The 20,157-nt window shown below is 37.4% G+C and overlaps 3 protein-coding genes and 2 long non-coding RNA genes across 5 annotated transcripts; 1 reads left to right on the top strand and 4 right to left on the bottom strand.

The window, feature by feature from the left end:
- Positions 1 to 1,827: 1,827 nt before the first annotated feature.
- LOC113467028 lies at positions 1,828 to 2,926 on the bottom strand. Its single transcript, XR_003391252.1, has 2 exons — positions 2,885 to 2,926; positions 1,828 to 1,989 (listed from the first exon to the last, which is right to left on the bottom strand). It is a non-coding gene; the product is annotated as an uncharacterized LOC113467028 (long non-coding RNA).
- Positions 2,927 to 4,800: 1,874 nt separating this feature from the next.
- Positions 4,801 to 6,731, bottom strand: LOC103508278 (regulator of MON1-CCZ1 complex; the record flags this gene model as incomplete). The annotated part of the gene is made up of 4 exons (XM_026822905.1): positions 6,598 to 6,731; positions 6,298 to 6,396; positions 5,940 to 6,161; positions 4,801 to 4,973 (listed from the first exon to the last, which is right to left on the bottom strand). Coding segments are annotated over exons 2-4 (411 nt in total), but the record flags the coding sequence as incomplete, so codon positions are not given.
- A 1,173-nt stretch (positions 6,732 to 7,904) lies between these two features.
- Positions 7,905 to 9,597, bottom strand: LOC103508273 (uncharacterized protein DDB_G0283357-like). Its single transcript, XM_026822916.1, has 3 exons — positions 9,080 to 9,597; positions 8,640 to 8,916; positions 7,905 to 8,528 (listed from the first exon to the last, which is right to left on the bottom strand). The coding sequence occupies exons 1-3, from the start codon at positions 9,567 to 9,569 to the stop codon at positions 8,381 to 8,383; spliced, it is 915 nt and encodes a 304-aa protein (XP_026678717.1). The 5' UTR covers positions 9,570 to 9,597; the 3' UTR covers positions 7,905 to 8,380.
- Positions 8,718 to 9,516, top strand: LOC113467024. The gene is made up of 2 exons (XR_003391248.1): positions 8,718 to 8,768; positions 8,932 to 9,516. It is a non-coding gene; the product is annotated as an uncharacterized LOC113467024 (long non-coding RNA).
- A 908-nt stretch (positions 9,598 to 10,505) lies between the features above and the next one.
- LOC103508279 (putative uncharacterized protein DDB_G0282133) lies at positions 10,506 to 18,518 on the bottom strand. The gene is made up of 6 exons (XM_026822906.1): positions 18,400 to 18,518; positions 16,937 to 17,053; positions 15,665 to 15,936; positions 12,084 to 13,519; positions 11,322 to 11,869; positions 10,506 to 10,597 (listed from the first exon to the last, which is right to left on the bottom strand). The coding sequence occupies exons 1-6, from the start codon at positions 18,422 to 18,424 to the stop codon at positions 10,506 to 10,508; spliced, it is 2,490 nt and encodes an 829-aa protein (XP_026678707.1). The 5' UTR covers positions 18,425 to 18,518.
- Positions 18,519 to 20,157: the final 1,639 nt, after the last annotated feature.

Consider the following 20,157-nt stretch of genomic DNA (forward strand, 5'->3'; position numbering starts at 1 on the left):
AAGGAACAAAGGAAAGCGGGATGACGATGAACAAAGAACTTCTTTGTAAAAAGAGAATCCTTCTCCTTCTTCAAAGTTGACCTTTACGTTCAAAAGCTCACGCGTAACATTCTCAGGTAAGTGAATTTTACTTTCAACATGTAACCAATGAAAACCACATGTTAGATTCACCAGTTCCCAAAAGATCACTAAAGTTAAGCAACATTTTTGCATGCTTTTATCTGAACAGGTGACTGTCTGGTACAACAAAATAAATGCTGCCAGTTGCTGGCTATTTTGTGGTATACTCAGCCTTGTGAGGATACTTGAGCTGCTATAAACCTCACCAAACACTTTCAGTGTCTGATCTACAGCTAGTTTTCTTCACACTCAACCTTTGCTAATACCTTTAACAAGGGGAATTCCAGGCTGATATAGGTAGGTACTCTGTTTAAAGTCCCCAATCCAGACTAAGCTGGTCTACCCCCTGTTTAACGTCTGCCAGCCAGATTGATTCTGATTTCTGACCTACAGTAAAGAAAAATAAAGCTTGAGGGTAGGCCTAGGCCCCCTTGGCTCTCCCCCTAAATACAGCCTTGCCCTGCTCCCTCTTGGACCCAACATCAATCAATATTATGCATGCTGATACCTTCCTCATAGCACTCACAAATATCACAGTCTATTTCTCCCAAAATAGAAACAGTTGGTACATAATCCTTCCCTGGAAATGGATAAAGCAATCCATTATTCATGATGTCAAGTGGTCAGTATGGAGTACTGGGTATGAAGTTTAACATAGACTAATGAAGAAGGAAGGGCCACAATGATATTTCCACCTATACCTAGAAAGAGGTATGAGGTTACACCTAGAAAGATACCAAAATAAATAAACACTTGAGCTGCTATAAACCTCACCAAACACTGAAATCTGATCTACAGTTTTCTTCACACTCAACCTTTGCTAATACCTTTAACAAGGGGAATTCCAGGCTGATATAGGTACTCTGTTTAAAGTCCCCAATCCAGACTAAGCTGGTCTACTCCCTGTTTAACGTCCCCCAGCCAGATTGAATCTGACCTACAGTAAAGAAAAATAATAAAGCTTGAGGGTAGGCCTAGGTCCCCTTGTCTCTCCCCCTAAATACAGCCTTGCCCTGCTCCCTTTTGTACCCAACATCAATCAATTATGCATGCTGATACCTTCCTCATAGCACTCACAAATATCACAGTCTATTTCTCTCAAAATAGAAACAGTTGGTACATAATCCTTCCCTGGAAATGGATAGAGCAATCCATTATTCATGATTTCAAGTGGTCAGTATGGAGTACTGGGTAGTTTGACAGTACTGGGTATGAAGTTTAACATAGGGTGATGAAGAAGGAAGGGCCACAATGATATTTCCACCTATACCTAGAAAGAGGTATGAGGTTACACCTAGAAAGATACCAAAATAAATAAAGGACAGATAGAGAAATGTCAGAGGAGGTATAAAAGAGACATAGAGAGAGAAGAGAGGGAGAGGATGGGAATTTATTATTCAAGAGAGTTATGGGAGGCAGAAAGAAATAGATGATGTGAAAATTAGAGAGGTCAAAAGTGATGGTAAAAAATTTGAGAGAGAGAGAGAGAGAGAGAGAGAAAATTTGAGAGAGATATCTCTCTCTCTCTCAGGACAGGATAAAGTGACAAAGTTGGGACTTCAAGGGGAACATAAAATGAAAGTTTGAGAGAGAGAGAGAGAGAGAGAGAGAGAGAGAGAGAGAGAGAGAGAGAGAGAGAGAGAGAGAGGGGGTCTTAGTGGGGGAATTGTTCATAATAAAAGTTAATACTTTCTATGAACTGAATCATTTCCATGTAGTCGTCTGCTTTCTCTATGAACACCTGACGCAGCAGGTCCAGCACGAAGTCTCGCTCGATATTTCTCAGAATGAGGAACTCGAATAGCATCCGGTTGTTGGTGAACTGTTTCATGATGGCGGGAATGTCGAGTTCTATCGTGAACAGAAGACCTGAGAGAGTGGAAGGAAAGAGAGGAAAATATTATCAGGATAAAAAAAAAAAATGTTTTACCGCCGATTTTATTTCGTAGCAATGAAACAACTGCTACATTAGACTCATGTGGTCTGTGTCGTAGCATGCCCATCCCGTAGTATGTATGTAAGGTTCAAAAGGTTCTGATGAGCTAACACACTGGGGCGTGGCGTATATTCCGTAGTGCGGGGGAGTCAAAAACATTTAGGGGCCAGATGCCTATAATTTAAAGCAACAACAAATTTTCAAAATTAAATCAAATTTTGCATAGAAGAAAGGTTCTGATGAGCTAACACACTGGGGCGTGGCGTATATTCCGTAGCGCGGGGGAGTCAAAAACATTTAGGGGCCAGATGCCTATAATTTAAAGCAACAACAAATTTTCAAAATTAAATCAAATTTTGCATAGAATTTCTTTTTAGGGTGTACATCAAAAGTGTCTATGGACCGAAGCTCGAGAAATGAACATTTTTTGCACCAGACGAGCTTGAAGTTTGCGAAATTTGGCCAATTTTTCAAAATTCAAACTTTTTTAAAATACGCTGAAATTTTCCATACAGGTTCTTTTTAGGATGTAGATCAAAAGTGTCTATGGGTCGAAGCTCAACAAATGTACAGTTTTTGCGTTAGAAGATGTTGAAGTTTGCTTAGATTTTGCCTACTTTCAAAATTGAATCTTCGGTCCAATTCTCTGAAATTTTGAATAGAGGTTCTTTTCAGGGTGTAGATCAAAAGTGTATATCGACCAAAGATCTAGAAATGTACGGTTTTAGCGCTAAACAGGCTTGAAGATAGCTGAAAAAAAAAGACGATGTTTCTGGAATTCATGCCTCCACTGCAATCATTGAAATTCCACACATCAAAATAACTCACCTTTCTTCACATCAATGATAATGTCGCTAGAGAAATGTCAGAGGAGGTATAAAAGAGACATAGAGAGAGAGAAGAGAGGGAGAGGATGGGAATTTATTATTCAAGAGAGTTATGGGAGGCAGAAAGAAATAGATGATGTGAAAATTAGAGAGGTTAAAAGTGATGGTAAAAAATTTGAGAGAGAGAGAGAGAAAATTTGAGAGAGATATCTCTCTCTCTCTCTCTCTCTCTCCCTCTCTGAGGACAGGATAAATTGTGAGTGTGAATTTAGGATAAAGTGACAAAGTTGGGACTTCAAGGGGAACATAAAATGAAAGTTTGAGAGAGAGAGAGGGAAGGAAGTGAGGAGTGGATAGTTAAAAGTTACTATGGATTTTGAGATATGGATATGAAAAAGGCTAGGGTAAAGTGCCTATAATTTGGGACAAGAGGAAGGATAAACATAAAACGAAGGTAACAGGTGTACTCGAGATATTTTGTTTACAGACAGACACACACACGGACCAATGGCTGAAACTTTGGATTTAGGCTCTAGGGACCTCAAAACGTGTTTTGGCACTAAAATCTGACCATCGAAAATTTGGCCCAATTACATTACTTTCCTTCCTATAGGATAAGGAAAGTAAAAAGTGTGAGATGGGGGAAATCAAACAATACGGCCCTGGGAGTAGGGGTTAAGTGACAGGTGAAAATGAAATATTATGTCCCGTGATTTGCATGAACTTAATCCAATGTGATAGGAAATGAGAAACGTTACGAGAAATGAATAATGGGCATATTTGATCTCCCCGGAGGGTGATATTTGCCTGCACCAATCCATTATTGCTCTGTCCCACCTTTTTAATTTTCTTACAGGGTACACTGGGAAAATGTAGGGTCGGTCAACCTTACTGTTTAGATGGGGGAAATCAAACAATACGGCCCTGGGAGTAGGGGTGAAATGACAGGTGAAAATGAAATATTATGTCCCGTGATTTGCATGAACTTAATCCAATGTGATAAGAAATGAGAAACGTTACGAGAAATGAATAATGGGCATATTGATCTCCCCGGAGGGTGAGATTTGCCCGCACCAATCCATTATTGCTCTGTCCCACCTTTTTAATTTTCTTACAGGGTACACTGGGAAAATGTAGGGTCGGTCAACCTTACTGTTTTCCCTGTATATTTTCACCAATCCATTATCATAATAAATAAATAAATTAATTATTGCTCCATCCCACCTTTTTAAATTTTCTTACAGGGTACTGAGGTTACACCGGGAAAATTTAGGGTTGGAGCATCCCTAATTTTTCCCTTTATATTTTTTTCTTATAGGAATTTTCAAGGTGATACAGGGAAAGCATAGGTATCCAACTTTTCCTTCGGAGGGTTTCAAGGTTTTTACTTGCACAGGTGAAGAGAGGCAACTAAAACCAGGTCTGGTAAAGTTGAGGTAGACTTCTTAAAAGATATATTCACCTTGAAATAATGCTACTAAAATTGGCTTCAACTTGAGATTATGACTTGTGAGGTAGAGGGATAGAATACATATTTGTATGAGTGCCTGAAAGTAATTTGATTATGCAATGTGCATAACAAAGCTTTTGAACTTGAAATTGAAACCCTGTGTGCAGAAGATCTCTCTCTCCCTCCCCCCTCATGCACTAAAATAGGATTGAAAAGTCCTTTTACTCCCGGACTCTCGCAGTCTTTAAGTACTGTGCATTTTCACTTTATTTTATTTATTATAAATTTTAAAATTATTCTGTGCCAAATATGTACATAAAACCTTGTTTGGACAGCGGGAGTAAAGGGACTTTTCAGCCTCATTCTGGCAGTATAAACAGGGTATATTCTCGGTAGCGTAGTGGTCAAGACGCTCGCCTGGTAAACAGGAGGGCGTGGGTTCGATCCCAGCCGAGGCATGGAATTTTATCCTCATCTTCTTCTAGGAGCAACAGTTTGCATGTAGACACTGAGGAAGGTGCTTGACTACTTATTGGTGACACAACACTGTTGTGTAGTTCTATCTCGAACCGAGACAACTTGTTGATTTCACCACAGTTCTGTAACTGGAGGGGTTGTAGAATGTTGTTGTAGTTACCACCTAAAACAAAATGATAATAAAAAATTGATTGAACTTGATTTTACAAATGACCTTCCTTTAGAACTTGATTATTTTTTGTCACTGCTGGGATTTGAACCACATTCCATCCGCTTGTTATATGCCTGTATATGTCTCTCTGTTACCTAATCACCTGTTCTGTTTAGAGGTTGAAAAGTTGTTGATTAATTGAGAAAGATAATTATGGTGATTGAGGTAAGAAACACTTAATAGGAAAAGGCTAGGAAAAAGAAGAATAATGGTGATTGAATTTTAGACCAACCTGTTGACAAGAGGAGCAGCTTGGTTTTATAATCGTAGAAACAAAATAATAATAACAATTTGATTGAACTTGATTTTACAAATGACCTTCCTTTAGAATTTGATTATTTTTTGTAACTGCTGGGATTTGAACCACATTCCATCCACTTGTTATATGCCTGTATATGTCTCTCTGTTACCTAATCACCTGTTCTGTTTAGAGGTTGTAAAGTTGTTGATTAATTGAGAATTGATTAAGATAATTATGGTGATTGAGGTAAGAAACACTTAATAGGAAAAGGAAGAATAATGGTGATTGAATTTTAGACCAACCTGTTGACAAGAGGAGCAGCTTGGTTTTATAATCGTACACAAACCAATGACTGTTTATACTCAGTGATTTGATCAGTTTCACATACATACTATTCACGTCAATATCATATATCTCAATACTTTGCTCTGTGATAAACACAATCTCTTTGTTGTTCACCCACTCAAACCCATAGATTTTGTTATTTTTTCCTTTGCTATTCATCTGCTTTTTATATGCCTGTATGTCTCTCTGTTACCTAATCACCTGTTCTGCTTAGAGGTTGAAAAGTTGTTGATTAATTGAGAATTCAGTAAGATAATTATGGTGATTGAGGTAAGAAACACAAAAGGAAAAGGCTAGGAAAAAGAATAATGGTGATTGAATTTTAGACCAACCTGTTGACAAGAGGAGCAGCTTGGTTTTATAATCGTACACAAACCAATGACTGTTTATACTCAGTGATTTGATCAGTTTTACATACATACTATTCACGTCAATATCATAGATCTCAATACTTTGCTCTGTGATAAACACAATCTCTTTGTTGTTCACCCACTCAAACCCATAGATTTTGTTATTTTTTCCTTTGCTATGTTGAGTGAGTTCGACAGTGTTTGGTGCTCCGTTGATCATGGTTATGAAGTCTACAGAGTTACGTGTACGTTGTAAAGCAAGGATGTGATTGTTTGGAGAAAATTTGATTGACTTGACAATTCCTGAAATGAGATGAACCACAAAGTTCCACAGTGTTTGGTGCTCCGTTGATCATGGTTATGAAGTCTATAGAGTTACGTGTACGTTGTAAAGCAAGGATCTGATTGTTTGGAGAAAATTTGATTGACTTGACAATTCCTGAAATGAGATGAACCACACATGAGGGAAACCAGTGTTGTAAAATTGGGAGAAAATCACTAATGATTGATTATCCTTGTAAAAGAGAAAACAAAGGACTTTCACTTCAAACTTCTCACTGCTTTTGAGGGGAGAAACAACTGTGTTTTGATTAAGTACCTACTTAAAGACCTACTTTTAACTTTTTTTTTTTTTACAAACCTTTATCTTTGATTTTAAACTCAAATGAGTCTTCTTCTGTTTTGCCTTTGACGGAAATTTTAGTTTCATCTCCCAACTCCACAGAAAATATCTGTCCATTTGTATTGTCAAAGAAGACATTTGTGGTCGGAGCAGTAGGTTATTGATGAATTCAAAGTGGAATCATGTTATAACGAAATATGACGCAGCTGTAAAAATAGTATACGTTATAGCGTTATACTCTTAACGCTCTTAGCTTGGAGGGTAAAGGGCAAACTTGCCGTCGATTTTGTCGGACAGCTCCAGTGTGTGAGTGCGTTTGACAGTCTTGTATTTGTACACTGTGTACACGATCACTTGAGTGCTGGAACTGCCTGTGGAAGGAGAAAAAAAGATAAAGATTTTTTTTTTTTAATGGGAGGAGAAAGAACCTTTAAGTCCTACCTCAAACTGTGTGTTTAAGGGCTTTTCAGTCCTATGCTGTCTGAATAAATTAAGTATTATACAAAGCTTTTCAGTGGTCTGGCTGGGGGATGTTAAACAGGGAGTACCTAGACCAGCTTAGTCTGGGGACACCAGCCTGAAATTTGCCTTGCTTAAGAATTAGCAAAAGGTTCAGTGCAAAGTGCATCCTTTCATAAAATTTTGGTAGCCAAAACTAAATTCAGTCCTATGCTGTCTGAATAAATTAAGTATTATACAAAGCTTTTCAGTGATCTGGCCGGGGGATGTTAAACAGGGAGTACCTAGACCAGCTTAGTCTGGGGACAGCAGCCTGAAATTTGCCTTGCTTAAGAATTAGCAAAAGGTTCAGTGCAAAGTGCATCCTTTCATAAAATTTTGGTAGCCAAAACTAAATGTCAGCCTAAAGCAATCACCCTAATATCCAAGGGCTGCAAAAAAATGGCAACCCTGTGGGAAAAGGCGAAGAAAAAGAAGGAGGAGGAGGAGTAAAGCTTTTCAGTCATACCTCTCTGCTGATGTCTTATGATCAATATCCGAGGCAAATGGTACACATAAGTGAGAAGAATGTCCTCTTCTAGAAGCAATAGTTTGCATGTGGACACTGAAGAAGGTGCTTGACTACTTATTGGTGACACAACACTGTTGTGTAGTTCTATCTCAAACCGAGACAACTTGTTGATTTCACCACAGTTCTGTAACTGGAGGGGTTGTACATTGGTGACACAACACTGTTGTGTAGTTCTATCTCAAACCGAGACAACTTGTTGATTTCACCACAGTTCTGTAACTGGAGGGGTTGTAATTTTTCTTCAAACTGAACCCCCTTTCCCCCCTTAACAGATGAAAATTAAATAGACAGGGTGTAAAATTTAAACAATAAATCTCATATTAAGAAAATATAGGTATTTATTTACTCTTTATGTACAAAATTATAGGTAAATTAAACCGTTCTATCTTACATTAAAACGTTTCAGAAACATAGTAGACTCTTCTCACACACATACCCTTTTCTTTCCAAATACGAAAATTACATACACACACCCTCAAAATAATAAGTAACACACTACACACTTACTTTACTTTCCGCGTACACAGATACATACACATACAAGTGTCATTAAAAAAAATTGCTTTTTTTTCGATAGTCAGTTTTTTTTTTAGGATGAACTGGAAACAGTCTTTACACCTGTACATAATTATTGTTCACCTGTTGTAAAGTTTCCAGCTCTTGTGACTCTACATATCCACTCTCATCTGAGTCTTCATCTTGATCAGTAGACATAAACCATTTTCATTAGATCAGTAGACATTTATTTTTAGGATGAACTGGAAACAGTCTTTACACCTGTACATAATTATTGTTCACCTGTTGTAAAGTTTCCAGCTCTTGTGACTCTACATATCCACTCTCATCTGAGTCTTCATCTTGATCAGTAGACATAAACCTGGCTGCACCATTGTAAAACCCTTGGTTTGAACAGGCATTAGGCCCGTTGAAGTATCCTTGACTATAATTCCCTGCATGGTTTAAACTAACGTTGAAGTTTTCAAATAAGCTTTTCCTATTCTTAATAATACTTGGGGTTTCTTCATCTGTGGACCCGTTGAAGTATCCTTGACTGTAATTCCCTGCATGGTTTAAACTAACGTTGAAGTTTTCAAATAAGCTTTTCCTATTCTTAATAATACTTGGGGTTTCTTCATCTGTGGAGTTCTTCTTTAAAGAGGTGTTATTCTTTGAGTTGGATACTTCAAACATTTGTTTCCGTTTCTTTACCAGACTGTTTGTATCATAGTTGCTATTGGTTGGTTCTACTTGGGTTTTGTTTAGTTTGCCTAACTCCTCTTCTTCTTGGTGCTTATTGGGGACTACATGTTTCGTTTAAAGAGGTGTTATTCTTTGAGTTGGATACTTCAAACATTTGTTTCCGTTTCTTTACCAGACTGTTTGTATTATAGTTGCTATTGGTTGGTTCTACTTGGGTTTTGTTTAGTTTGCCTAACTCCTCTTCTTCTTGGTGCTTATTGGGGACTACATGTTTCAATTGCGAGTTTGACAAATTGATTGAATAGTCTAAAGATTGTGATAACTGATTTATATCTGAATTTATATTGGTAGGAGGGAATCGAGTTTTTATTGGTTGGGGTTGCTTTAGTTTTGGTAATGTATTGATTAAATTATTTGTATTCAATTGGTTAAATGTTTGTTGATTTATATTGAAATTAGTTTCAGGAGATATGTTATTGTTGGTGATGCTACTTTTTCTTACAGTTTTGGTTATGGTAACTCTATTGTTTGGTAAAGTACTAGTGTTCAATTTCTTCACTATTACAGTGTTGCTATTACAATCAACGATGGGATTTTTGCGTAATGAGTTGAATTCCTTGATTTTATTTTTTACACTTTGACTAATTTTACTTTCCACATCATCGTCATTGACTGATTTCGAGTTTTGGTTTGGAAGCCTATCAGTGTTATTTGATATGTTGGTAATATTGTTTTTACTAGATCCATTATTTTCCTCCATGCTTTCCGACTCTACGGTAATCCTTTCAATTCTTGATTTGTTTGTGATATCATTTGATATGTTGGTAATATTGTTTTTACTAGATCCATTATTTTCCTCCATGCTTTCCGACTCTACGGTAATCCTTTCAATTCTGTCATTGTTTTGATTATGATTTAATGAATTAAACGAATTCATAGGTAGAACTGGAGTGGAAAGATCGGTTTTCGTATTCACATTTATGTTATTTATAAGGAGCTTGTTTGTGATCATTGTTTTGATTATGATTTATTGAATTAAACGAATTCATAGGTAGAACTGGAGTGGAAAGATCGGTTTTCGTATTCACATTTATGTTATTTATAAGGAGCTTGTTTGTGGAAAGGAAAAAGGAATAAAGGAAAGCGGGATGGACAAAGAACTCCTTTGTAAAAAGAGAATCCTTCTTCAAAGTTGACCTTTACGTTCAAAAGCTCACGTGTAACATTCTCAGGTAAGTGAATTTTACTTTCAACATGTAACCAATGAAAACCACATGTTAGATTCACCAGTTCCCAAAAGATCACTAAAGTTACACAACATTTTTGCATGCTTTTACCTGAACAGGTGACTGTCTGGTACAACAAAATAAATGCTGCCAGTTGCTGGCTATTTTGTGGTATACTCAGCTGCTATAAACCTCACCAAACACTTTCAGTGTCTGATCTACAGTTTTCTTCACACTCAATCTTTGCTAATACCTTTAACAAGGGGAATCCCAGGCTGATATAGGTAAGTACAACTCTGTTTAAAGTCCCCAATCCAGACTAAGCTGGTCTACTCCCTGTTTAACGTCCCCCAACCAGATTGATTCTGACCTACAGTAAAGAAAAATAATAAAGCTTGAGGGTAAGCCTAGGCCCCCTTGGCTCTCCCCCTAAATAGCCTTGCCCTGCTCCCTCTTGTACCGAACATCAATCAATTATGCATGCTGATACCTTCCTCATAGCACTCACAAATATCACAGTCTATTTCTCCCAAAATAGAAACAGTCGGTACGTAATCCTTCCCTGGAAATGGATAAAGCAATCCATTATTCATGATTTCAAGTGGTCAGTATGGAGTACTGGGTAGTTTGACAGTACTGGGTATGAAGTTTAACATAGGGTGATGTATGTTGTAGAGTGGAGAAAAATTACATATTGTCAAATTAAGCATTAGAAAACAATAACGACACCAACAATAAGAACAACACTTTGAATTGTGTTTGTAGTTGGACTTGACTTAAAGGGTTTTGATAGGTTTATAAATACAGGATCCAAGGGATTATGAAATGAGGAAAAGTTCGTCCAAAGAATTCGTATTGTAAGTTTGATCAATATTTTCTCTGCTATTATTTCAGTGATTTTTTAAGAAACCCCGATATTTTCTGGGCTTTTGAAACGGTTTGCTGGGAATAGATAAAATTTCCCCACTAGATTTTATATTGTACTTAAGGTTGGTCAATATTTTCTCTGCTATCATTTCAGTGATTTTTTAAGAAACCCCGATATTTTCTGGGCTTTTGAAACGGTTTGCTGGGAATAGATAAAATTTCCCCACTAGATTTTCCTATTAACCAATCTCTGGGATCCCCAGAAGATTTTCCCACTTTCCCTACAGGGTCTTTCTGATGTAGCTGAAATAATTTTCTGCCACCTTTCTTTTTTTTCTATAAACCTGTCATTTTGCCAAGTTATTTTTTACTACCCACTCCCCAAAAGCAATTATTTGAAATCGAACAATCACTTTTACTGACTGGGATGGACTCTGCACATTTGAACTGCGTAAAATTATTTCTGAAATTTTGAGAATTGGGGATCGAGGAACATGAAATCCGTGTTGAATTAAACGAATTCATAGGTAGAACTGGAGTGGAAAGATCGGTTTTTGTATTCACATTTATGTTATTTATAAGGAGCTTGTTTGTGAATTTCAATCTATTTTCATCAATATTCGAGTTTGATTTGTTCACTATTTTACCCACATGTAATACAGACGGAATAGATTTGTTAGTGTTATTCGAATGTGAAGATTCAATTTTTTCATTGAAACTATTGATTTTATCTAATATTTTCGACATTCTATTTGGTTTAGCTCCACTTTGACTGCTAGAGATATTTTTACACATGTTCTTTACATCTTCACTCGTTATATTATTTGCATTGTGAGTATTTTGAACAATCTCAGTATTGGGTGGATTGTTTGGAATTGTACAGTTCGCGTTTGTGTCGTATTTATTTATTGTTTCACAGTTGATGTGAATTCTGTTTTTATCTGAAGAGTTCGATGTGATATCAGGATTGATATTAAAGTTTTGTTGTGTACATTTAAACGTTTCTTGATTCACTTTCACATGTTCATTAATTGCTTCCAAGCTTTTAATAGTGGTCTGGCTACTCCGTAATAGTTAATATTAAAGTTTTCTTGAGTACATTTAAACGTTTCTTGATTCACTTTCACATGTTCATTAATTGCTTCCAAGCTTTTAATAGTGGTCTGGCTACTCCGTAATAGTTGATATTAAAGTTTTGTTGAGTACATTTAAACGTGTCTTGATTCACTTTCACATGTTCATTAATTGCTTCCAAGCTTTTAATAGTGGTCTGGCTACTCCGTAATAGTTCGCACGTAATAGGAGTGTCTGTCTCATCAATGCTTCCCACTATTTGAACATGATTTATACTTTCATAATTATTGTCACTCTCCGAGTTCATTTCCATTAGACTGTCTGAATCGATTTGATCGTGGAATCCGGATTCAATCGATGGTAATCTATGATGAGAATATTTCTTGTATTTATATTCGTTCAAGATATTCGTTTCCTCGTCCGTATTCATTGAAAATTCATCACAGTCAATTGGAATCTCGTTATTTTCCAATAGTTTGTTAATTTGTACAATGTTTGATTGTTTTTCGTCTATTTCTGTTATATCACTATTAGTTACTGTTGTAATACTATCCATAATTTCATCTTCCATGTTTTCGACGAGAGTATTCGTTTGGAGTTTTGTACTTGTATCAACTAATTGATCTTTCTTATCATTCTTCATCGTTGTTTCAGTCTCATCAGACAAATGCCTTTCATTTGAAACTTTAACATTTTCTTGTTGGGTATTGCCTAAGGATTTTATGGACTGTTCAATCAAATGGTTAATATGTTCAAATGAACTGAATTTATGCGTAGACTGGTTGAGTTTCTCTACCGAAGACGCTTGTTTCTTTGTGTTTTGCTGGTGATGATCGCTGTCTATCATACTCAACGTTTTCTCATCACCATAACACCAGGATTTCCTATGGATATTTCTGTTGCTATTGTAATTAACACTATTGCTGTCTGCTAATATTGAATCTAACGATTTGTTACGTAACAATTTGCCTAGCTTGTGTGAACTGTGCGCCGAGTTGCTATTACTCTGCGTGCTTGTTTTCAACAGGTTGAACTTGGGGTTCAAATGGATTTCGTATTCTTTAACGTTCTCGTTCGGGTTAGGATTTGTGGTGATTATTTCGCTGTTTGTATTATCATAGTTGGGATTGAAGTTGATACTCAGTTGCTCGTTCATCGTTAGAGGTTCTTCTACATCGTCAACCGGTGTGCTGCTACAACTTGCGATTGTTTCGTCTTCTACCGTGTCTATCTCGGGTAACATAGCTGTCGGTGTGTCTGGACTCATTTGGTTGATCGACATACAACTCGCGTATATCTTTTCGCAGGAGTTTCCATTGCTCATGCCCGTGTTTTCCAGTATGCTGTCCAGAGAGTTGTTGCGATTCAGCTGACTAATGGTGGATTTGGAGCGGTTGTATTTGAGACTGTTGAATTTGTTGTAGTGATGGTTGGGTCTGGAATATTTAAGTGTGCCGCCATATTGTTGAATGCAGTAGTTGGAGTATTTCTTGTAGTCGATGTGGTCGTCGGTGCTCTCCTCTTCTTGATCTTCCTCAATCACCTGAAATGAAAATAAACACACAATTATTGTTATTTTGATTTTAAATCGGCATTTTTAAAATTGGTTTAAATTGAGCCTGGATTAATATATTTTATGGAAAACGAATACCTACTACTTCACTTTTGTTTGTTATCCACAACGAAAGGTAGTCGATGTGGTCGTCGGTGCTCTCCTCTTCTTGATCTTCCTCAATCACCTGAAATGAAAATAAAAGACAATTATTGTTATTTTGATTTTAAATCGGTATTTTTAAATTGGTTTAAATTGAGCCTGGATTAATATATTTTATGGAAAACGAATACCTACTACTTCACTTTTGTTTGTTATCCACAACGAAAGTGAGGTAATTCTCTTGTTTCACTCTCGTTTTCCACATAATAGTTGGACTTTATATTCACAAAGTTGCAGAGTCTTCAATTTAGTAATCTTAGATTCTTTGAAGTTTGACAAGGAAAGCATGGCTTTAAAGTTGGAGCTATTGGACAGATTTTTTTCCTTCTTCCTAAAAGTAAATGTCACAAAATGTAAATATTTGAAAGATATTTCATTCAATTCGAATTCTTGTTTCATAAATATGGATTCTGGTTTCTGGCATATTCTTCGGAGACATATTAGATTATGATCTTTAGAAGAAGTTTTTTTTATTATTATTATTTTATGTAATATTTTTAAAATTGGTTTAAATTGAGCCTGAATTAATATATTTTATGGAAAACGAATACCTACTGCTTCACTTTTGTTTGTTATCCACAACAAAAGTGAGGTAATTCTCTTGTTTCACTCTCGTTTTCCATATAATAGTTGGACTTTATATAGTTTAGTATTTCCAGTTTATACTACGAGCTGAAAATATTTGTTCAATAGTAATATTATTACTTGCTCATCTCATCTCGTGTGACATGACTGAATCATTCATGACATTATTGAATCATGTTATGAATTAGGATGTCAGGCATCGCACAAGGTCTTTCATTTCACCAATCCATTATTGCTCTGTCCCACCTTTTTAATTTTCTTACAGGGTACACTGGGAAAATGTAGGGTCGGTCAACCTTACTGTTTTCCCTGTATATTTTCACCAATCCATTATTATAATAAATAAATTAATTATTGCTCTATCCCACCTTTTTAAATTTTCTTACAGGGTACTTAGGTTACACCGGGAAAATTTAGGGTTGGCGCATCCCTACTTTTTCCCTTTATATTTTTTTTCTTACTTCTTAAAAGATAATTATATTCACCTTGAAATAATGCTCCTAAAATTGGCTTTAACTTGAGATTATGACTTGTGAGGTAGAGGGATAGAATACGTATTTGTATGAGTGCCTGAAAGTAATTTGATTATGCAATGTGCATAACAAAGCTTTTGAACTTAAAATCGAAACCCTGTGTGCACGTGCAGAAGATCTCTTCCTCTCCCTCCCCCCTCATGCACTAAAATAGGATTGAAAAGTCCTTTTACTCCCGGACTCTCGCAGTCTTTAAGTACTGTGCATTTTCACTCGTGAAATTTTGCAGCCAAAACCAAATGTCAGCCCAAAAGCAATCACCCAAGGGCGTTGACGTTCTTAACAAAACACGGGAAAAGGTGAAGAAGAATCCCTCATTTATAGTGTCAGCTAAAACTACTATTGTTGATTATTATTTCAGACCAATGAAAGCTGCAATATTGGACTTAATGGACCTCTGTCCTGTATCAGATGAAGAAGAAGAGACACAAGTCCGGGCAAAGGGGACCCCAATTGCAGGTACGTATGTTTGAGATGATTTAGCTACAGAGGTATAAGTCTGGACAAAGGGAACCCAATTGCAGGTATGTTTGAGATAAATTAGTTGCAGAGGTATGTTCTATAATTCTATACAAAGTTACCTAGTATCAGATGAGGAAGAAGAGACACAAGTCCGGGCAAAGGGGACCCCAATTGCAGGTACCTACGTATGTTTGAGATGATTTAGCTACAGAGGTATAGTCTGGACAAAGGGAACCCAATTGCAGGTATGTTTGAGATAAATTAGTTGCAGAGGTATGTTCTATAATTCTATACAAAGTTACCTACTATCTCCCCCTTTCGGCCGATATTTTTGAAATTTCGCGCGAAAACACGATAAACTATAAGATGAGACCTACAGGGTCGGAAATCTTACCATCAACTTGGGCGCGGACTTGGACCGTTCCAGGGGCGGCTTATAGTTACTCGACCCCGTCGAGAGTAGCAGTTTTCGCCTGGGCAGGCTCGGATTATCATACACGCAATTCGCCAACGATAGGCGCGCATTCTGGCGGAGGATTTTGTCCTTCTTGAATTCAAGCAGGGCCTGGGAGAGTTTGAGGTTGAGCTCGTTGCAAATTTTCTTCGCCACGATTTCTTTCGAACAGAGGACCGCGTGACACCGGAGCTCTTGCTTGAGCTTGCGACCTGCGGGATGAAGAGAAGAAGGAGAGTCAAAATATTGAAAAGGTTTGATAAGTGAGTTAAAAACTGCACTCTGACTAGTGCTACTTGCAAAGAAGAGGAAGAGGAAGAAAAAAAAGATGGACCACTTTGTAGCTATGGAACATCTTTACTTGTTTGCGTCGTAGTATGTCCATATTGTCCACTCTACAGTGTGTCCCTCATCAAATGGGTGAAAAGAGACCCAATGCTTCCATTCTAGGTGACTCTGAACACAAGAGAACCAGAAAGTAATTTTGTCTCCCCTAGTTTGGCTGTATTGGGGGACTTTCCTCACGAAATTTCTGTGTCATCCAGTGTGTAGGCTGCTTGAGCTTGCGACCTGCGGGATGAAAAGAAGAAGGAGAGTCAAAATATTGAAAAGGTTTGATAAGTGAGTTAAAAGCTGCACTCTGACTAGTGCTACTTGCAAAGAAGAGGAAGAAGAAGAAAAAAAAGATGGACCACTTTGTAGCTATGAAACATCTTTACTTGTCTGCGTCGTAGTATGTCCATATTGTCCACTCTACGTCCCTCATCAAATGGGTGAAAAGAGACCTAATGCTTCCTTTTTAGGTGACTGAACACTAGAGAACCAGAAAGTAATTTTGTCTCCCCTAGTTTGGCTGTATTGGGGGACTTTCCTCACGAAATTTCTGTGTCATCCAGTGTGTAGGGTCCAGTTCACTCTACAGTGAGTACAGTGTGTCCCTCATCAAATGGGTGAAAAGAGACCCAATGCTTCCTTTTTAGGTGACTCTGAACACAAGAGGACCAGAAAGTAATTTTGTCTCCCCTAGTTTGGCTGTATTGGGGATTGGGGGACTTTCCTCACGAAATTTCTGTGTCATCCAGTGTGTAGGACTATTGCACCCCTCTTCAATACTTCGTAGATTCGTGTAATCTTTAACTATCTTTTGGGGCTCTTTGCCCCTACACCTAAGCCTCAGAGTGGGCTTTTTCCTTATGACTATTTGGTACTCACCCTCATGTCGATATATCCAGCAGAACACTTTCGGATATTGACTAGGCTGCACGCAGTACGTGATCCGGTTGCTCCAATACTCGGTAAGGCCGTGCTGTTTGGTAAGGGCTTTCAAACAAAGAAGAAGAAGAAGAAGAAGAAGAAGAAGAAGAAGAAAAAGATGGACCACTTTGTAGCTATGAAACATCTTTACTTGTCTGCGTCGTAGTATGTCCATATTGTCCACTCTACAGTGTGTCCCTCATCAAATGGGTGAAAAGAGACCCAATGCTTCCTTTTTAGGTGACTCTGAACACAAGAGAACCAGAAAGTAAATTTGTCTCCCCTAGTTTGGCTGTATTGGGGGACTTTCCTCACGAAATTTCTGTGTCATCCAGTGTGTAGGACTATTGCACCCCTCTTCATAAGCGCTTGTCTACGCTTGGACAGGTTGCAAAGTACGTGTTAGTTGTAGATAATGTCGGTAGGTATGCTTCAAGGCCGAATCGGAACATTGGTCAGCGTCAGAGTACCTACAATTTTATCCACAATCTATGTACATAGGTATAGGTACTAAGACATCTAATAAGTAGGTACTAATAAAGGTACTTAGTAGGTATATACAATTTTATCCACTATGTATGTAGATACTATCTAAGTAGGTACTAATAAAGATATATCTAATCTATGTATGTAGGTACTAACATATCTAAGTAGGTACTAATAAAGATATATTATAAAGGTACCTAGTAGGTATATACAATTTTATCCTCTATCTATGTGCATACTATCTAAGTAGGTACTAATAAAGATATATCTAATCTATGTATGTAGGTACTAACATATCTAAGTAGGTACTAATAAAGATATAAATAAAGGTACTTAGTAGGTATATACAATTTTATCCACTATCTATGTACATACTATCTAAGTAGGTACTAATAAAGATATATCTAATCTATGTATGTAGGTACTCGTTAAGTAGGTACCAATAAAGATCTGTAGGTACTACCTACGTGCCTCGCCGGTAGGGAGGTTAATTACTGGACAGACATATTCAAGGGCGTCAATTAACGAGCTCGGAGGGTATTATTTGAGCGGCGCGGCGATGGGACCCATTTTCCGGCCAATTTTCTTTTGTAAGGCCGGCCATCAAGTACGCCTGAACAGGTGTGCCTGTCAGGTCTACCTAATAGTGTATGGCAGCAATAAGAAGTCTCTCAGGCGACCTGTCAGGTCTACCTGATAGTGTATGGCCTAATACAAGGGTTAACTTTTCAAATTGAGCGGCAATGGACCCTATTTTCCGACAATTTTCTTTGAGTAACAGTACGACCTAGAGGTTTAGGTGTACGGACTAGGCGCCTATGGTTCCATAGGTGTGCCAAGCTTCTTGAATCTACTGAGATTTGGAATCTCCACAGCTCTTTACGTAGGAATGAACCTTTTATTCACAATTTTTACACAAGTTCTAGCTTTCAAACCAGACTGGGTGATGGTGATCTTCATTTGAACGTTGGGCTTGGAGTTCTGCTTGTAGTTGGACCAGAGGGTTTTGATGGGCTTGTCGATGCAGGATTCGCCTGGGAAAGAGAAGATGGGGGAAAGTTAGTCAAAAGAATGTCCATTGTAGACTGTTCTAGCATTAACAGCAATTCGACAAATTTAGCATCAACTCAACTTAGCATAACACCACTCAGAGCTGTAAAAATAAAATAGCTAATTCAAGGTACTCGTATAATGGCCCATAATTAAAACGAACCTCTCCCTAATGTTAACATCTACTTAGTACTTGGTAATGACTACATTTGCATATTGCCCGTATTGCTGATAACAGGTATGCAACATGCATTTGCAGGCTTGCTTAATAGGATACGGGGATTTGTTTGTTTGTTGATGTTGTTGTTGTTGCTGTTGATGATGCTATTGATGTTGTTGTTGTATTTTTGTTGCTGTTTATTCTCCAGGGGCGGATAAGATGTTGTTGTTGTTGTTGTTGTTGTTGTTGTTGTTGTTGTTGTTGTAGTTGGTTTTTCCCCCCAAACCCTTTAGTTCAGTCACTCACTTTCAGGTAGACCTGACAGGTACATCTGATTAGCTCCGCCTGTCATCTTGCTTAATAGGATACGGGGATTTGTTTGTTTGTTGATATTGTTGATGATTAGAAAAATTACAAAATGCAATGCTTGATTAGAAGTGAACACTTTACACATAATACACACACCTACATACCTATAGTCATCAACTCAACAGAAAATATTATTTCATTTGTAATGCAAGTTAGGTACTCAGATATGTACTCTGGCATTACGAATGAAATGCCATTTATGTATTTAGATATGCACTCAATCTTTAGCATTACAAATTAAATCTCAGGTTATAGAGTTATAAAAATAAAATGTTAGGTAGGTAGGTAGGTACATAAAAATATGTATGCATGGGTAGGTAGGTACTCACATGCAAATGATTTGCGGTACTTACCTTCATGACACATGTTTTCATGGGTGTTTTTACCACAGCATTAAATTCACCTAATGGTTTTGGCATAATGATATAACAATAGTTACCTTGATGATTCAAGTACGTGAGGTTTTGTACTTGACTAATTGAGCAGTCAAAGAGTGGCTAACAGCGCGAACGACATGCCCATAAGCATTGTTAAAGCGCTTAAGAGAAAAAAAAAAAAGAGTGGCTAAATTTAAAATTGCAAATTAAAACTGCATGAGTAACAGGGCCGAACAAAAGGCCAGCCACTATCAGGTAGACCTGACATGTACAACTGATCAGGTCCGCCTGTCAGGTCTACCTGATACCTGATGAGCACATACACGATCAGGTAGACCTGACAGGTACGGCTGAAAAGGTCCGCCTACCAAAAGGTACTAGACCTGACACGTTTTTACGTTTAGAAATAATTTCATAAAATGTTGTCAGAGTAAAGGAATGGAAATGCTATTATTTAGCCCTTGGCTTTGTAATGTCTTGTATTTTTGTGTACAAGGGGGGGATTTTTACTGTTGATTGGAACACCCTGTATACAATTAAAACAATAGAAACTTCTTATGTTGATTAACGTTGGTGTTTTACTATAGGCAATTATACACTGCACTTTGCTATAGATTAACAGCACACAGTTATAGATTAATAGAATAGATTAACACATTAACAGGTAGGCAGAGCTATCAACAAAGGCATTATACAGTAAGCAGTAAGTACCAATCTATCAATACATAAGCCTACCT

This window comes from Diaphorina citri, unplaced genomic scaffold (genome assembly GCF_000475195.1).
Source record: "Diaphorina citri unplaced genomic scaffold, Diaci psyllid genome assembly version 1.1 scaffold383, whole genome shotgun sequence".
NCBI lineage: Eukaryota > Metazoa > Arthropoda > Insecta > Hemiptera > Psyllidae > Diaphorina > Diaphorina citri.